At 41.9% G+C, this 17,668-nt stretch overlaps 2 protein-coding genes across 5 annotated transcripts in view; one reads left to right on the forward strand and one right to left on the reverse strand.

Moving 5' to 3' along the window:
- Positions 1 to 17,668, reverse strand: part of LOC138958869 (uncharacterized) — a 291,914-nt gene that overhangs the window by 231,652 nt on the left and 42,594 nt on the right. The window lies entirely within an intron of this gene.
- The window catches only part of LOC138958863 (cilia- and flagella-associated protein 337-like), a 90,282-nt gene that overhangs the window by 3,166 nt on the left and 69,448 nt on the right, over positions 1 to 17,668 (forward strand). For 3 of the 4 annotated variants that reach the window (XM_070330167.1, XM_070330171.1, XM_070330169.1), the window contains exon 4: positions 16,592 to 16,644. In XM_070330167.1, coding sequence (XP_070186268.1) covers positions 16,592 to 16,644 — 53 coding nt within the window. Of the gene's footprint in view, positions 1 to 13,094; positions 13,451 to 16,591; positions 16,645 to 17,668 lie in introns of those variants that run through there. The other variant, XM_070330170.1, reaches the window with a different exon arrangement.

The raw sequence follows: 17,668 nt of genomic DNA on the forward strand, positions 1-17,668 counted from the left end.
GGCATTTTAGCATGGCTTTGGGAAAAAATTATAAAAAAAAGACTGGTAAAAGTATTTTCCGTTCGTTGTAGCGTGACTTTCGGTTCAAAGAAGACGGGTAAAGGCATCTCCCGTTCGTTGTAGCATAGCTTTGGGTCAAGAGAGGACTCGTAAAGGCATCTTCCGTTCATTGTAGCGTGGTTTTGGGTCAAAAGAAGACTTGTAAAGGCATCTTCCGTTCATTGCAGCGTGACTTTGGGTCAAGAGAAGACGGGTAAAGGCATATTCCGTTCATTGTAGCGTGACTTTGGGTCAAAAGAAGACAGGTAACGGCATCTTCCTTTCATTGTAGCGTGACTTTGGATCAAAAGAAGACTGGTAAAGTCATCTTCCGTTCGTTGTAGCATGGCTTTTGGTCAAAAGAAGACTCGTAAAGGCATCTTCCTTTTATTGTAGCGTGGCTTTGGCTCAAAAGAAGACTGGTAAAGGCATCTTCTGTTCATTGCATCGTGACTTTGGATCAAAAGAATACTTGGAAAGGCATCTTATTTTTATTGTGGCGTGACTTTGGGTCAAGAGAAGACGGGTAAAGGCATTTTCCTTTCATTGCATCGTGACTTTGGATCAAAAGAATACTTGGAAAGGCATCTTCCTTTCATTGTATCGTGACTTTGGATAATACAAATACTGGGAAAGGCATCTTCCTAGCGTGACCTTGGGCCAAGAGAAGACAGGTAAGTCAAACATCCATCTCTAAAGATGCTTTTTTTTTAATGATCCCTTCCCTCCCCTGTAGATCATATTTCACACCGACAACAGTCCGTCCAGACTTTTTGCCTGAGATAAGATGGTCTCTGCAGAGACATGTTTGCTCCATTGAGAAACATCCTAAAGGCACAGTCCTTTGCGTGAAAACCAACCAACTAAGATTTGACCAGACTGGCCAGAGAAGACCATCCAACCATTTCGGGCGCAGTGGCGTGGTGGTAAGACGTCGGCCTCCTAATCGGAAGGTCGTGTATTCGAATCCCGGTCGCTGCCGCCTGGTGGGTGAAAAGTGGAGATTTTTCCGATCTCCCAGGTCAACTTATGTGCAGACCTGCTAGTGACTTAACCCCCTTCGTGTGTACACACAAGACCAAGTGCGCACGGAAAAGATCCTGTAATCCATGTCAGAGTTCGGTGGGTTATAGAAACACGAAAATACCCAGCATGAGAGATGTTCAACGTGCGGGCTACCTCACCTGCCTTGACCTCTCACCAGTTCATTGTGAAGCGCTTAGAGAACGTCATGCGCTCTATAAATATCCCACATACACACACACACAAACACACACACACACAAACACACACACACACACACACGAATCGTTTAAAGTGGAAGGATTGTGCCTATAATGTTTGTTCAAATGCCGTAACTATTATGCCCGTTAAACATGTTTTAAAATCTGTCGTAATGGGAAATGAATGTGTCGTGAGTGTATAATTATTATCACGTTCAACAGCGGTCCAAAGGATTCAAATATACAAACATCAAAGGACTTTGACGTGTGGTATAAAATAGTTATAAAATGACTTTGAGGTGTTTTATACAAGCGTAAGGCAACTATCCAAAATGTTCAAAACTAATTTTCTCGAGCAGAATCTGGTTTATGCCGAGCTGTTAAAATCAGTATTCTTGTACATGCCGCGCACGAAAAGACAGTTACACGTCTATAAGCATGATCTGCAGTCTACGTTTTAAGGGTAAACCTCAACCTTGGGAGCAATAATTAATAAATATCTGGTTCACGAGGGAAATGCTCAGGCGCGCACGTCACTTTGCGCCATTTGTTTTGTTTTGTTGTGCGAGCAATGAAGCGTTCAATTGAAGATACTAGGCTATAACTAGGTTACTTTTCCTCGCTCCTCGAAGTACAAGTAGATTTCGATTTCGGCAAAGGAAACGTGGCTCTGATCTTTTCCAGTTTCTTTATCTCTTATACTGAGTTGTTTGTAGACTCTCCACCTTTTCCTCTTTCTTGTAAAAAAAATCGTTTATTGAGCAATCTAACCCCCCCCCCCCCCCATATATATTTGAATGCAAACGCCTCTGTTATTTATGTTATGTGTATTTTTGTGTGTATATACCGCTGTCCTCGTTATTATTCTCTAACACAGAATTGATTGTAAACCTCCCTCCTGTTACTTTCACCATTCATTTGAAACTCTCTCTCTCTCTCTCTCTCTCTCTCTCTCTCTCTCTCTCTCTCTCTCTCTCTCTCCCGCTCTCTCTCTCTCTCTCTCTCTCTCTCTCTCTCTCTCTCTCTCTCTCTCTCTCTCTCTCTCTCTCTCTCTCTGAAAACCACACACACACACACAAACAGACACACACAGACAGACACACACACACACACTCCCACTCCCACATACACGCCCCCCTCCCCCCCCCCCCCCCCCGATACCCCCAACCACCCCCACACTTAAAACGTTAAACCAGAATACGCCATATATTTCAGACCCAGATCAAACACTTTTCGTGTCTATGTGATTCATATTTGAAGTTGACAGCTTTGTGTGAAGTGACTCTTCCAAACGGGGCAAGTCCGTCAAAAAGACTTTTAAGGTGTGTATTCGAGTAGTGCTACTTGCGAGATTTTGTTTGCTGTGAATCTGGTTCTTTGTAAAAGTCACGTTCAGTTTGTGACAGCTATAGAGGAGAGTCAGATAGTCCTCCTTCATGAACACAGGAACTGGTTCATTTTTTTGTGGCGTCGGGATTTGAATTTATGACCTTTGCGCAAATATTTTAGACGTCACATAAATAGTTACGGTGTGTTTGATGTAGTATATTATTTCTTTACGTTACGAAGCGTAAAATATTTACAGGATGTGTGGTGTAGTATGTAGCCTATTTGTGTGTGTGAAGCGGGACATATTTTTTGTTATGTTTGCATCATAGACCTATATATTGCCCGAACAGGTTGTCAGGTTAGCAATGAAACAAAACAAGAATACAATCATCATCAAGAAACGTGACACTGACACGAATAGACACATTGACAGACTCACGCACGCAAACTCAAGCACAACACTTTCACCTTTCTCTCTCATTCTCTCTCTTTCTTTGAAAATAGCGTAGATGATATTTTCCTGGGACATACGAACTTATTTCGTGTTGCCTTATATTATTTCACACAGAAATGTACCGGAACTCTCGTATTCTGGCGTTGTCCATGTCATCGACTTAAACGCTTCGATGCATTAGAAACTATATCGACATCGATCTTCTACTAAGTTATTAACAGAAATAACACCTTTGGCAAACAAATATCAGGAAAAAAAAGAGTACAACACCTACAATAGAAAGACGAGCTAGCGTATGTCCAATACTCGTATGGAAATGGTCTTCCTGACTGCAGAGTTAACAAAGATAGATCAATCATTATATGAAAAGAACCTCTCCAATACACAATTAACTCCGCTTAATTTAAATGTTCCAAATTCCTCTGATCACACACTGCAGAATGTATGAGAACTTCTCACTTGGTTGAACACAGGTATGAAACTGAACGCTTTGTACTAAAGTACGACACATCAGCTTTTGTTTTTGTTTTGATTACAGACGATGCCAATTTTGTTTTAATTTCAGTATTTGGTCGAACGTTATGACCGGGAAAGAGTAGAAAACACATGTAACTTCCTGATCATAGCCCTCAGAATCAATCATGTAAGGCAGTGTCACGCAACAGGTATCTTTCTTAAATGCACGCTATTCATTTAAAAAAATAAAATAAAATGGATATAAAAAAAACTACTCAGTGTAGGAACTGTGCTTTGCAAACCTAAATAAAGAAATGTATACACATCAAATACACACAATAAAAATGTGATGTTAATTTCTTTCTTAAAACTCACCATTAGATCTTGAAATCAATCATTCATATTGATGAAGCGCAACTGATAAGTTTCAAGTTTCTCTTTCAAGGTTTGAAAAACCACTGCTTGAATTTTTTAACAATCACAAAAAAGCGTGTGGGTTTAGACACAAATCCTCCCTTCTTTCATCCGGTTTTGCAGGAAACATAGAGAATACTACATGGCTTGCTGTGTCGTACCAGATTTACACGAGTTGTTTTTTTAAATATTGAACTGCGAGCGAAAGCGAGCTGTTCACTATTTGAAAAAGCAACGAGTACTTACGTGTATTTTACTGAAAATGTCCTGCAGTCGAGGCAGCTAAATTGAAGACGCTTGTTTTGGAACCTCGATCTCTTCTAAAGCCTCGTGCAATCTATTACGTCAAAGCAAAGAAACGTCACTCTGAAAGTGTGGAGTGACGTGTTAGTTCTAAAGATTCATGGAGCGCAATTTCTATAATGACGTTTGTCTCGGTGACTTTGGTACCATAAGCAGTGGAAAAACAGGTCCCTGCCAGACTTGCTTGACATGACCTCATTTACATGATATACACACGTGTGATTTGAACGATTATTATCTCACGGGTGTCTCTCTCGCGTATGTAGGATAAACTGAGTTTCTGCGTAGAACTGTGTGTGTAAAACATAAAACTGACTGAGAAAAAAGAAGAGCTCTATTTCAGAGAAGTTTGCACCTAGCTTCTGTTTGACAGCAAGACAAATACTCCAGGCCTTGCCAAGCACTGCTTAACACAGCTCTCTAGTGTACTCCGGCATTGCTATACACCTATTTGATAACAGTAAGCATAAAGTAAGACTTTCTCTCCCCTTCCCCTCCAGTGGCAGATAAGTTTGACTTGCTGAGTTCAAGTCGCGGTCTTCTTTTCGCTGTCGTCTGCTCGCATTGTACGGATTAGCTGTTCTCTTCTCCTCCCCTTGTTGCATCCTAGTTCTTCAGTTGTTTCTAGTTTTCCGTTGATGTTGTGTTTTTGTCTTCTTCATAAGTAGTCTTGTTCAAAATTTAAAAAAAACTCAAACTTCTTTTTGTTGTATACGAATGAACTAATAAAAAGCTGTTTATCGGCTGTGTTGTCAAATCGAGGTTATTTTCCAAAGTCAGTGTGGCGCCTGCGCAAAACTAATGCGCATAAGAAACGGCGTCTGCTATCCGAAAACCTGAGATCAACGCATCGACGCAAAAACTGTCATTTTGTAAGTTTGGAACAACAAATCAAGGTCAGAACAGCCATATAATCGCTATTGTGTTTTCAGCGTAGCAATAGGGTCCGATATTTAGACTCGAACAAGTATAATGCGACTCGTCTTCGACTCGTCGGCATTATACTTGTCTCGTCTAAATATCGGACCGGCCTATTGCTACGCTGAAAACCCAATAGCTGTTAATATTCTCGATCTTGCTCACTCCAGTCCGAGTTCTCTAAAACCCTATCATGGATTTTCTTAATGAGAATTTTCAATGACAACCTTTCCCTCTCTATACGGCCTACCCTCTCTCTCCCCCCCTCTCTCTCTCTCTCTTTCTCTCTCTCTCTTCTCTCCATCTCTCTCTCTCTCTCTTCTCTCCATCTCTCTCTCCCTCTCTCTCTCTCTCCCTCTCTCTCTCTCTCCCTCTCTCTCTCTCTCTCTCTCCCTCTCTCTCTCTCTCCCTCTCCATACAAACCATCACGGATTATTGTTCGACCATCTGGGACTCAGCGAGTGCAAATATTTTAAAACCACTGTATAGTCTACACAGACGAGCACTAAAATCAGTTCTATTAAAACAATCCAGTCTTGTTTTCGACGATTATAAAAAACTTAAGATTTTGCCCTTAAAAGAAAGATTTAAATCAAATAAAGGCGTGCTCCTTCACAAAATCCTTTCCGGCCATGCACCGAGTGCTTTCATTACAAAATTTAAAGCCAAACCAAGCCGAAAATTCAACGTCCCCATTCCGCGGATAGATCTCTTTAAATCAAGTTTAGCTTATTCTGGCAGCGTTTTGTGGAATTCTCTCCCGGAATCAGTTCGAGTCCCAACAAATCTCAATACTTTCAAAAAACACCTCTCATTACATTTAATGTCAAATTACGAAAAGTCACAGTGATGGAAGACTTCGTTCTGATTATTTTCATATTGATCATATCTGTCCATAAAGCATCAGTGTTTCATAACGCAAGAATGTATGTATAGCCTACAACGTGTATATAGTCATGAATGTGAATAGTTTTTCTGCCTTTTTTATTTTTATTTTCATTTTAAGATTAGAATAGTCCCTCTCTGGGCGAGGGCTGGTTGAAAAGAAGCTCGTTTATATTGCTTATGCCACAACCCTCGTAAAATAAAATTTGATTTGATTTGATTTGATTTGATCTCTCTCTCTCTCTCTCCGTCTCTCTTTCTCTTCTCTCCATCTCTCTCTCTCTTCTCTCCATCTCTCTCTCTCCCTCTCTCTCTCCTTCTCTCTCTCTCTCCCTCTCTCTCTCCCTCTCTCTCTCTCCATCTCTCTCTCTCTCTCTCTCTCTCTCTCTCTCTCTCTCTCTCTCTCTCTCTTGGCTCTTTCTCTCTCCACCCTCTCCATCCCCCCTCTCCTTCTCCCCTTCCGGGGTCCTGATGTGGCCTATTATGGTCCGCTGGACCCGAAAAGCAACAGCCAACTAACTAACTAACTTCTCCCCTCCCCCCTCCCCCACGAACTTCTTTTTTTCCTGCCCGGGACTTTCTCTCCCTGGGTCCCCTGATTAAAAGTAATTTCACAGGCCAAATTGGAAAGGTATCAGGATCTTTATCAACCCCAGTCACCTGGAGTGCGCTGCACCCCGGGTGGTTGTCACCCCGAGAGAGAGAGAAGAGAGGGGACAGAGAGACGAACAGAAACTCCTTATGTGCAAACCAAAAGTAGTAATCGTACATACGACCAGTGCAATAAGGCAGCTTCGTTACAGAATATAGTGGAACCCCCTTTTTGAGGCCTCCAAAAATCTGAGAAAATCAGGTCTTAAAAAGGAGGGAGTCGTAAAATGGAGGTAAATTTACAGAGGTTATATGAACAGAAAAGGTGCACACAACAAAGTCTTAACAGGGAGGGAGTCTTAACTTGGAGGGTCTCAAAGGGGGGGGGGGGGGGTTCCACTGTGGTGGCGGTACGAAGCAATCGTTCCAAATTAAGTATTCCACCGTGCGTTACTCTCTTTATACGCTCACCCGAGACTGGTGTGCTGCGACAAGTGCAAACTCATCCTGTTCACCCGACAATAATGCAATGACGCAGATTCATAGACCAGCGGTCGGCGTATAGAACAGCAACTCAATTTGAAGTTTTGCCTCGTGCGCTCTTCCTAGCAGTGAAAATGTTGGCCAAGAGTCCATGGCATCGGAGATAAACTACCCTGCTAGCTGCTATATGTACCCGGGGTGGAGAATTGTTTTTGTAACGGGTGTGTATTTCATGATAGCCGCACTCTCTCAGCTTTCTCTCAGCGAGGCAGCAGCCATAAATCTGTAGGTCTTGAGTCCCTTGTTTGAAGTCGGCTTGGAGGACACGTCGCCTTCCATCACCGAGGGCAAGGGCTAGGGACCTCTGGGGAGATATACTGAGACTCCCATGCACTGGGGAGAGACAGTGTTCAGTCAGTGTATTGTGTTTTGTGTCTCTGGATTTCCTGCAGGGGAGTGCTTTCCATTTGAACAGACAACAGTAATCAACTGCGTGTTTTGGGTGTCGTTTGGAAAGTACAAATCTGGCTGCAGGCACCTTGTTTTGTGTCTCAGGCTTTCCTGCAGGAGAGTGCTTTCAATCTAGAGTCTGAGGAGAAAACACTAATCAACCGTGTGTTCTGAGTGTCTTTGTGAAAGAACACATCTGGCTGCAGACACTTTGTGGTGTGAATCATTTAGCCTCATGGAAACAACACGGGTTTATTTTGATGAGTGTCTCTCTAAACTTTCTCTGAGGTAGCAGTCGTAAATTTGCTGCCAGAAAGTTGGACTTCTTACCTTGTTTGAAGTTGGGTTGGAGGTCACGTCGCCTTCCATCACCGTGGGCAAGGGCTAGGGACCTCTGGGGGATATACTGAGACTCCCATGTACTGGAAATACAGTGTTCAGTCAGTGTATTGTGTTTTGTGTCTCAGGATTTTATGCAGGGGAGTGCTTTCAATCTAGAGTCTGAGGAGAAAACACTAATCAACCGTGTGTTTTGAGTGTCTTTGTGAAAGTACAAATCTGGCTGCAGACACTTTGTGGTGTGAATTATTTAGCCTCATGGAAACAACACAGGTTTTTTGTTGTATCTGTGTCTCTCTAAACTTCGTCTGAGATAGCAGTCGTAAATCTGCTGCCTGCAAGTTAGGGTTAAGTCCTTGTTTGCAGTTGGCATAAAGGGCACGTCCCTTTCCATCATTGAAGGCAAGGAGTAGAGACAGTTGGGGGATCCGTAGAGAGTCTCATGCGGTACTGTCTTCATGCAGTCATTGTCTTGTGTGTTTTATGAAAAAAACCAGGGTTTCTCCTATATAGAAGACTGTAGTCAGTCTGTGGCCTGAGACAGTTGTGGTCATGCTTGGCGATCTGAAGACAAAAGTCTGAAAATAGTGCCATTTTACACTGAGTTTTGTGTATTTTTTGTGTGAACATACGACTGACTGGCTAAAAGGCACAGTGCTTTCGTTTTCATGTAGATATAACTGGCTGGAGGCTATCATCTCCGGGAATCGGCGTGAATCACATCATTGTCAATAAGTCTGTACGCAGCGGTTATATTTGCCCTGTAGGATGGTGATACTGTACAAGGCAATACAGTTCAGGTGCAATTTTGTGCAGCTCTGTTGCGGAAACGGACGACTATATTTAGTGGAGCCATCTTGGGTACACATACGAGCCACCTGTCTCTTGAATAGTGTTCTATAATGATGGGTAGTTTCCTGTATCTACGATCCAGTTTATGACAGTTTATAAACCCGAGAAGGGTAGCAAAGATTCCGTTGAGTAATCTTCCCAAGGACTATAAAACTGCCAAGTGGAGAAAAGTGCCATTGAACTCAGGGACAGGGAAGGGGGGAAGCCTCACATAGTACAATGTGTTGTTCTTGAACCGTGTCAGTACAATTTCAGGTAAATATCTCGAAGAATCAATAAAACATTTAATGTGTGCACCAAAAAAATGAATAAAATAGGATTTTCTTCTAAAAAAAAAAAAAAAGCCCAACGCTTTCAATTAATGTTGTTTTAAACCTGTTGAAGCTGCTTGAAAAAAAAAAGAAACACGACAATAACTTTTATGTCAGAGGATTTGTGCGACGGGCGCTGTGGCGGGGTGGTAAGACGTCGGCCTCTTAATCGGAAGGTCGAGGGTTCGAATCCCGGCCGCGGCCGCCTGGTGGGTGAAGTGTGGAGATTTTTCCGATCTCCCAGGTCAACTTATGTGCAGACCTGCTTGTGGCTTATCCCCCTCGTGTGTACACGCAAGCACAAGACCAAGTGCGCACGGAAAAGATCCTGTAATCCATGTCAGAGTTCGGTGGGTTATAGAAACACGAAAATACCCAGCATGCTTCCTCCGAAAGCGGCGTATGGCTGCCTAAATGGCGGGGTAAAAACGGTCATACACGTAAAATTCCACTCGTGCAAAAACACGAGTGTACGTGGGAGTTTCAGCCCACGACATGCTTGCTTAAAAACAAGTAGAAAGAAAATCATGATTTGATATCTCTTTTAACCATAAAAAATGCAAAGCTACGTTTGTTCTGACATCAGTGGAGCAGCTACTATAGTACACAAGTCGCAAGCTAAAATACAAGTAGCAAGGCGACAGTAATGGTCTTTAAACTGGATGGCTACACATTTCTCATCAGACTCTGCTTTGTGTTCCGTGACATGATTTATACGCGCATGGACAGTTAGTACGCATAAATAAACATGAACATTTAAATGCTAAAGAGGTGTTAGGTGTAAACCAGTGTAAACAGGTCTCTTCCAGTGAGAGTTAAGAAGACAACAATAACGATACTCACTTAAACGTCACAAACGTCCGTGTAATCGTGTACCCTTGAGGTCAGACGGAGAACAACATTAGTCTACGTGTACGTACTGTTTCTCAGATTTGTGTTTTAATGCAATGGACACTTTTGCCGAAAGCGATGAAACGGATTATTTCAACACTTTTTGAAATAGCCTTACTGCTATAAGCAATTCTACCATTAACTGAGTATAATCAGCAATAATGAAATAGTTTTAACGCTTTAATTGGTCTATCTAGAGGTATATAAACCCTTCTTAATACAACTGTCTTATGCTATAAAGATCTTTGTAACTATTTGTTTTCAACGCACATTATTTGTTCTGATAGGGAGAACACAATTGATGAAAATAGACTAGCGCGGACTCGCTGCACGTTTTTCTCTCTGTAATTAGTAAACGTAAGTGTCGCAAAAAAAGTATAACGGTAAGACTCCTTCTGCAGCATCAAAGACAACATGTAGCAAAGGGACGGACATGGAACAATGATTGGCTTCTGTTATTCAAATACTTATTTTGTTAAATGTTATCCGTTGAAAGACACGACAACTATGATTAGGCCTACTCAGAAACTATGAGAAGCCACCAACCTTCACCCTTACCACCGCACGCATCAAACATTAGGAGGACAAATGAATAGAGAAGACGAAGGCTGATTCCATTATTTGTACATGTTTCCACTATTATTCTGTATCTCCCATGTGAACGACAACTTTGAGTTCTCGGTGTTCAAGATTCTCAGTGGCTCAAACGTCACAACAGGCAATCAGTATGTACACACACAGGTGCAAGCTATCACTGACGTCCCAGCGTGACAACACTTTACTCTCACTTAGTCATGGGTCGCAGAATACATGCTATCACTTAGCAGTCTATAGAGAGGAGTCGTTTATTTCAACGGAAGAGGATCGAACCGGGATTGCCTCGTGGGGAAACTGCTGAGTGTTTTGTATTGTGTGTGTGAAGACGCCTCGCAGTGTTATCAGCTCCTATCACCTCTGTAGGACTTACTACTTTCGTGTGTGTGAGAGACAAGAAAAAGTGAAACGTGTTTATTGAGGAAAGAAGTGTGAATCCCTTTCTTATGTCACTTCGTGGAAGAGTTTATTGAAAAAGAAGTGTGCATGCTTATCTACGTCGACCGATCACCGTACACGCGAAGCCTGACATTTTATCGTTATCTTGATGCTCGTGTGCTTTTTGCGTCTATGTGTGAAAAACATCACTTAGTCTCAAACTTCCTCTTAGCTGAAGTGTAGAAACAAAAAAATACCTGCAGTTGTAACGCTGGGTGGCCGAGTGGTAACGCACTTGCGCTCGGAATCGAGAGGTTGCGTGTTCGACCCTGGGTCGGGCCGCTATTTTCTCCCCCCTTTCCTAACCTTTCCAGTGCTAGTCTTTCGGATGAGACGAAAAACCGAGGTCCCTTTGTGTACACTATATTTGGGTGTGCACGTTAAAGATCCCACGATTGACAAAAGGGTCTTTCCTGGCAAAATTGTATAGGCATAGATAAAAATGTCCATCAAATACCCGTGTGACTTGGAATAAAGGCCGCGAAAGGTGAACATTCGCCTAACAGGCTTGAGGTTTGCTGGTCGATGTGAATGCGTGATAATTATATTGTGTAAAAAATTCCATCTCACACGGCATAAAGCGCTTTGAACTTCGGATAAGGCGCTATATAAATAAAGAGAATAATAAAAAAAAATTAAAATTAATATTCGACTGAACGTTAACCTCGAAAATAGACGCAAAGCCTTCATGTTTTTAAATGCAAATTTATTAAATTCGTAACAAAACTATATCTTGACTGTACCTGTTCAGAATTGAACTTGTATTAACAAAGAACGCATGTATCGCAGTACTTGATGTGTGATGATAACAAAACCAATCGGCCATTGGCAAGATTTTGTCGAAGATATTGTACCAACGAACGAGTGCAGTACGTGATTTTAGTGAATTTATCATAATGCAGCATATGACTGCATTGAACTGAGCACAACCGTAAACTTACTTTTCACAATTCTCAGTTTAACAAGTTTGATTTTTTTAATTAGAAGGTAGTACCTGGAACAGGAACAAGGAGGGATCATAATACTACCTTCTGCCAGACAATCCTTGATCAGTTCTTTTGGAGTCAAATAGTCCTTGGCCATGTTGAAGCCACACGACAGATGACATGTTTTGATTGTTTCAATAACAATTTAATGTTGTGTAAGTATGAGGAATGGAAAGCTTACCTTTGGAGATATTCTTGTGACAGAGATAGGGTCTGAGGCCAAGCTACAAAGAGCACATACATTTATCGCCGTTTGTACCTTAGGTTAGCCGTAGGAGGCAAGTGAGTTTACGGCTACATTATTTTGCAGTTGCGATTACTGTGGCTGAGGGGGTTAGTCCATGTCTAAACTGAGCAGGTTTGAAACGTTGGCAAAAGACGACAGTTGAATCGTAAAGACTGCTTGTATTGAAACATGTGGTGCGAATGATTAAAAAATAAATGAAACATGAAGAACGAAAACAAGAGTGACAAGACAGTCGTCTGATGTGTACCTTCACCTTGCTCAGGTAACAAGAGGTGACCAGCGACCTGCACACTGTCACTGGCTAACGCTATGCTGGTCTCTGATATCTCTTCGTGTGCAGTATAGACACGTAGCCTACGACCCACCGAGTTCACAGCGTTCAACCGTTTCTGTCTGATTTGCGACGCTGTCCGTCGTAATGAAAGTGTTTTCGCCTGTCTGTGTTTGGTGTACATGAATTATGGTGACTGTTCAAAACAAGGACATGCGGCGGTTTCTGCTACAGAATCATCAGTTGGTGCCATACATACTGGCTGCAAGAAATGCATTTCTGGAATGAGTCATGCAAGAGTATATAATTATCACATACTCACTGTGTATCACCTACCTTGACCAGTCACATACTCATGAAAGTTGACCTTTCATGAGGACATTAATTATAGGACGCCAACGTTCAAGGTCACATCATCGAATTCCTGATACACTGCTTGCAGAAATACCTGGCTCTAGTGCATCAGAACTGTACTCACAGTTAAAATTGAGAAACATTCCTCAGTGATGTTGAGACAATCCAACTTCTTCAGAACTTGGGGCATAACCAGAGACGGCACAAACCCGTCATTTCTAGTATCCCACCGGTCGAAAAACAATAACATACCGGAAAATATCGAAATCGTCAACCGGTGAGGCTTTCCGGTTTACGCTGTGACATGCGTGCCCGCAAATATGACTGTTTTACCGCAGTGCTACCTAAGGTTTGACCTGATAACAAACAACGGATTGGTTTCTGCACAAGCCAGGCCATGACCGTATTCCCTGAACGTCAGATTTCAAAATTGCTGGTAGAAATACTGACCAAACGCTAGGGAAGTGTGTGTGTGTGTGTGTGTGTGTGTGTGTGTTAGTGAGTGCATGTAACAATCTGAAGGATGCCTCACATAAAAGGAAAGAACGTCAAGTTCTTGGCACCAGACCAGGACCCCACTGAGGAGGATGACGAGGATGAAGTCCAGTTGTTGGATAACCAGGTGGTGCTTCTGAAAAGAAACGTGTTCATGATTCTTATTATTCCTTGTCTTAAAAAAGCGTGTGTGGGCAGGGGGGGGGGAGAGAGATGAGTCGGGGAGGAGATGACGGGTGAGAAGAAAGGGTACATTTCTGTGCCCAAAGTTCTTTGCAGAAGACAGTTTCTGTCTATACATTGAAAGAGGGGTGTCGTTCCACAATCGAAAGAACTGAAACTTGGCGACAGGCTTGTTCATGATATTATTTATCAAATTTCATGTATTCTAAGACATCTTATAAACATGCTCGTTAGTTCTATGTCATTATCATGGATCTTTTACGCGCTAGACTAAATTTTATCAAGACAAGACAGTTCTTCGTGTTTTCTTATTGTCACTTGTCCTCTCTGTCATCGTTATTGGCAGTTGTTACTGTCATTATTATTTTTTTTAATTCCTTGCTTGCTGTCCATCATCAACATTCCTCCATCACCCCATGAACACACACGCACACTTTTCGTGATAGCAAAAGTCTCGTTCGAAGATACAGTCTTTCCGACGTGTTCCTCAAACACAACCTTCACTCAGTTTCTTCTATCGATTGTTGTCAGACATGCCTCATTATTGATTTTGCTCTTTTGAACGAAGGTAATCCTTTTCTTGCCAGTCAGTGTTTGTGGAGTATGCAAAACACCTTGTCCAATGTTTACCCTCACCTGAAAGAACTGTTTGTGCGACGCGAAAGTAGAGAATACTGTTGTCATTCACCTGGGCGCAACTTTCCGACTGTAGCTCAATCGGGTTTGTTGAAGGAACTTGATTAAACAAGTCTGGTTTATACAGTGCATGACTGTATTGAAATTATTCGAATACCTGCCCAAAAAATGCAGACAAAAACATTTTTTGTTATTTTTTGTTAAATAGATAGGACAACGGGGGAATGCTATCTTTACATGATTTTAGTTTGAAGACCTTGTTTTCTTTTCATTCCTTTCATGCTTTCGTTACTTGCACCAACGTATGTTTGTCCATGTATATTTTTGATTGCCTTTCAGCTTTGTGAGTATGTGTGTGTGTGTGTGTGTGTGTGTGTGTGTGTGTGTGTGTGTGTGTGTGTGTGTGTGTGTGTGCCGTGTGTGTGTGAGTGTGTGTGTGTGTTTGTGTGTGTGTGTGTGTTTGCGTGCGTGCGTGCGTGCAGCGCTCGGTTGACACTTCCTGTAGGGTCGCAGTGAAGCAACAGGTTTTGTTTCGTTTCGTTGACTTTTGTTCCGAATGTTAACCTACCTGATACATGTTCACAGACTTCACTTTGTAATATAGGAGCGTCATACCGCCGAAGAGGATTTGACTTTTCATGTCTAGTCTTCACGAGTGTGTCGTTACAAATCGCCCTTCTGTTCAAGGTTTTCCTGAAAGAGGAAAACTAGCTATCTAGGATTCAACCTGCATGTATCTTTCGCGAGAGCGGGAGAGGCCATTGTTGAGGGCGTGTTATCTTTCTGTGTGCAAAGCCTCCGATAATAATGTATTCAATCCGATATCCCGTTATGATCCCCTTATGATAGCTTTATTACTGTCCAGGTAATATGGTTCGTGTGGTTGTCAAACTGCAAGAGAGAGAGAGAGAGAGAGAGAGAGAGAGAGAGAGAGAGAGAGAGAGAGAGAGAGAGAGAGAGAGAGAGAGAGAGGGATTGGGGAGAAAAAGGAGAGAGAGAGAGAGAGTGATTGGGGAGAAAAAGGAGAGAGAGGGAGAGAGAGGGAACTGAAGAGACAGGGATTCAGATTCAGATTCAAAACTTTATTACGAAGGGATACAGGTTTTAGGCGATGCCTAATCTTCCAACCTGTCCCTTTTAGACATTCATGACATTATACATTACATATATATATATATATATATATATATATATATATATATATATATATATTTATATAACATGTTTTAAACAGCCAAACGAATAACTAATTAACTAAGAATTTGTAATCAGGTTAAAACTAACAAAAACACTAACAAAAAATAACAAAAACACGTGGTTCATGGATTAATAAAATGATGATTAAGATGTGATACAGTAACAGTTATGATTTTCAAGTGTAGGGAGAGAATTATTTTTGACAAAGATATTTTCGAACATTTTTTTTTTAAAGACGAAAGGGTTTGACATGTTTTACAGTACATTGGAAGTAAATTCCACACAAGCGATCCCCAGTAAGATAAACTAGAGTTGACAGAGAAAGCGAGAGGGACAGACAGACAGACAGACAGACAGACAGACAGTGAGACAGACAGTGATAGAGAGATAGAGTGAGAGAAAGAGAGACAGACAGACAGAGAGACAGACAGTGAGAGAGAGAGAGAGAGAGAGAGAGAGAGAGAGAGAGAGAGAGAGAGAGAGAGAGAGTGAGAGACGTAAGACAGACAGACAGAGAGAGGGAGAAAAAGACGGAGAGTTAGAGACAGGAGTACAGACAGACAGATAGACATACAGACAGTGAGACACAGAGAGAGACAGACAGACAGACAGACAGACAGATAGACAGACAGACAGTGAGACAGAGAGAGAGAGAGACAGAGAGAGAGAGACAGAGAGAGAGAGAGACAGAGAGAGAGAGACAGACAGACAGACAGACAGACAGTGAGACAGAGAGAGAGAGAGAGACAGACAGACAGACAGACAGACAGATAGACAGACAGACAGTGAGACACAGAGAGAGAGAGAGAGACAGACAGACAGACAGACAGACAGACAGACAGAGGGAGAAAGAAACGGAGAGTTAGAGACAGGAGTACAGACAGTACAGACAGACAGACAGACAGACAGACAGACAGACAGACAGACAGACAGAGAAAGACAGACAGACAGAGAGAGGTCTTCCTTCTTTCATTCCTTCCTTCTCTCCTTCCTTTCTTTTGTTGCTTCCTTCTCCTTCTGTTATCCATGTGCCGCTTCAATCCCTCATCCCCTCAGTCCTCCGGTTTCAAGTGTGAGAAGGGGGTGGGGGGGGGGGGGGGGGTATTTAATCGGTGTTAGTTGTCTGTGATTTGTCTGTAACTTTGTCTGACAAATTCAAGACGGTTTATGATGCGTGACTAGCTCAGAAGTGTTCTGAACACCGTAACTATGGTTACATACATGTTTACATGTCTCGTTACCTCGTTTTCAGGCGGACAATGCCAAAAGACGCAAGAGTTTCTCGGAAACGGAGACCATCGAAACGTGAGTAAAATAAAATGGTTTATTTATTTATTTATTTGTACTTTCCTTCTTGTCGTTGCTGTGTGTGCAATACATTGGTACTGTAAGGTTGTTAATGTTTTTTTCCCTTTTTTTTTCTCCTTTGTTTGTTTTTGTCAGCATTTAGCTTGGTAACGTTCGTGACTTCGGAAAAAATGAGTAGGCCCTAACCAATTAACAATTTAATTAAAGTTTGAGTTCCTTCATCTTTTCAGTTCTTTATGTGTTTGATTTCAAAACTTATCTGCGAAATTTCGAATTCTGGTTTTAAGCAATATTCTGTGAGGTTTTCCACAGAATAAATCATTCTTAAAACCAAGGTGCTGCACTCAGTACTAATAATTAAAATAAGCAAACTGAACATATCATTGTCACTTTTAACTTGTGCTTTCAGACTTTGATGACAGAGCAGACGACTGATCTAGGTGTTGATGTGTTTTGGGGTATTTTTTCGTAGTTTTATTCCGTTTTATAGATATAAAAGCTAGGAGAAAATTCTTTTCCTGTTGAAAATCAATTGATTTTTGTTGAAGGGAAATAACTACTCATAATGTTTGGATCAAGGTTACACGAGTTTTCTCCCTTGGCAACCCATATTTTTTGAGAGAGAGAGAGAGAGAGAGAGAGAGAGAGAGAGAGAGAGAGAGAGAGAGAGAGAGAGAGAGAGAGAGAGAGAGAGAGAGAGATCGTGTCTGTTTGTTTGTTTGCGTGTGTAAGGTTGTGTCTCGCGGTCTGCCTTTCTGTGTGTGTTTGGGTGCCCGTTTTCTGTGCCGACGGATTTCCACATGTATGAGCATTGCGAATGTGCCAACATTTTTCTCTCTCCCTCCGTCTCTAAACACACACACGTACACACACACACACATGCACACACACACACACACAAACACACACACACACACACACACACACTCACTTACTCACTCACACCCACACGCAAAGTTTTCTCTTTTGTTATCCCTCTCCACTCATTGTTTCACCCTCTTGTTCATTCACTCAATCCCTA

The sequence above is a fragment of the Littorina saxatilis genome, linkage group LG2 (genome assembly GCF_037325665.1).
Source record: "Littorina saxatilis isolate snail1 linkage group LG2, US_GU_Lsax_2.0, whole genome shotgun sequence".
NCBI classification, from domain to species: domain Eukaryota; kingdom Metazoa; phylum Mollusca; class Gastropoda; order Littorinimorpha; family Littorinidae; genus Littorina; species Littorina saxatilis.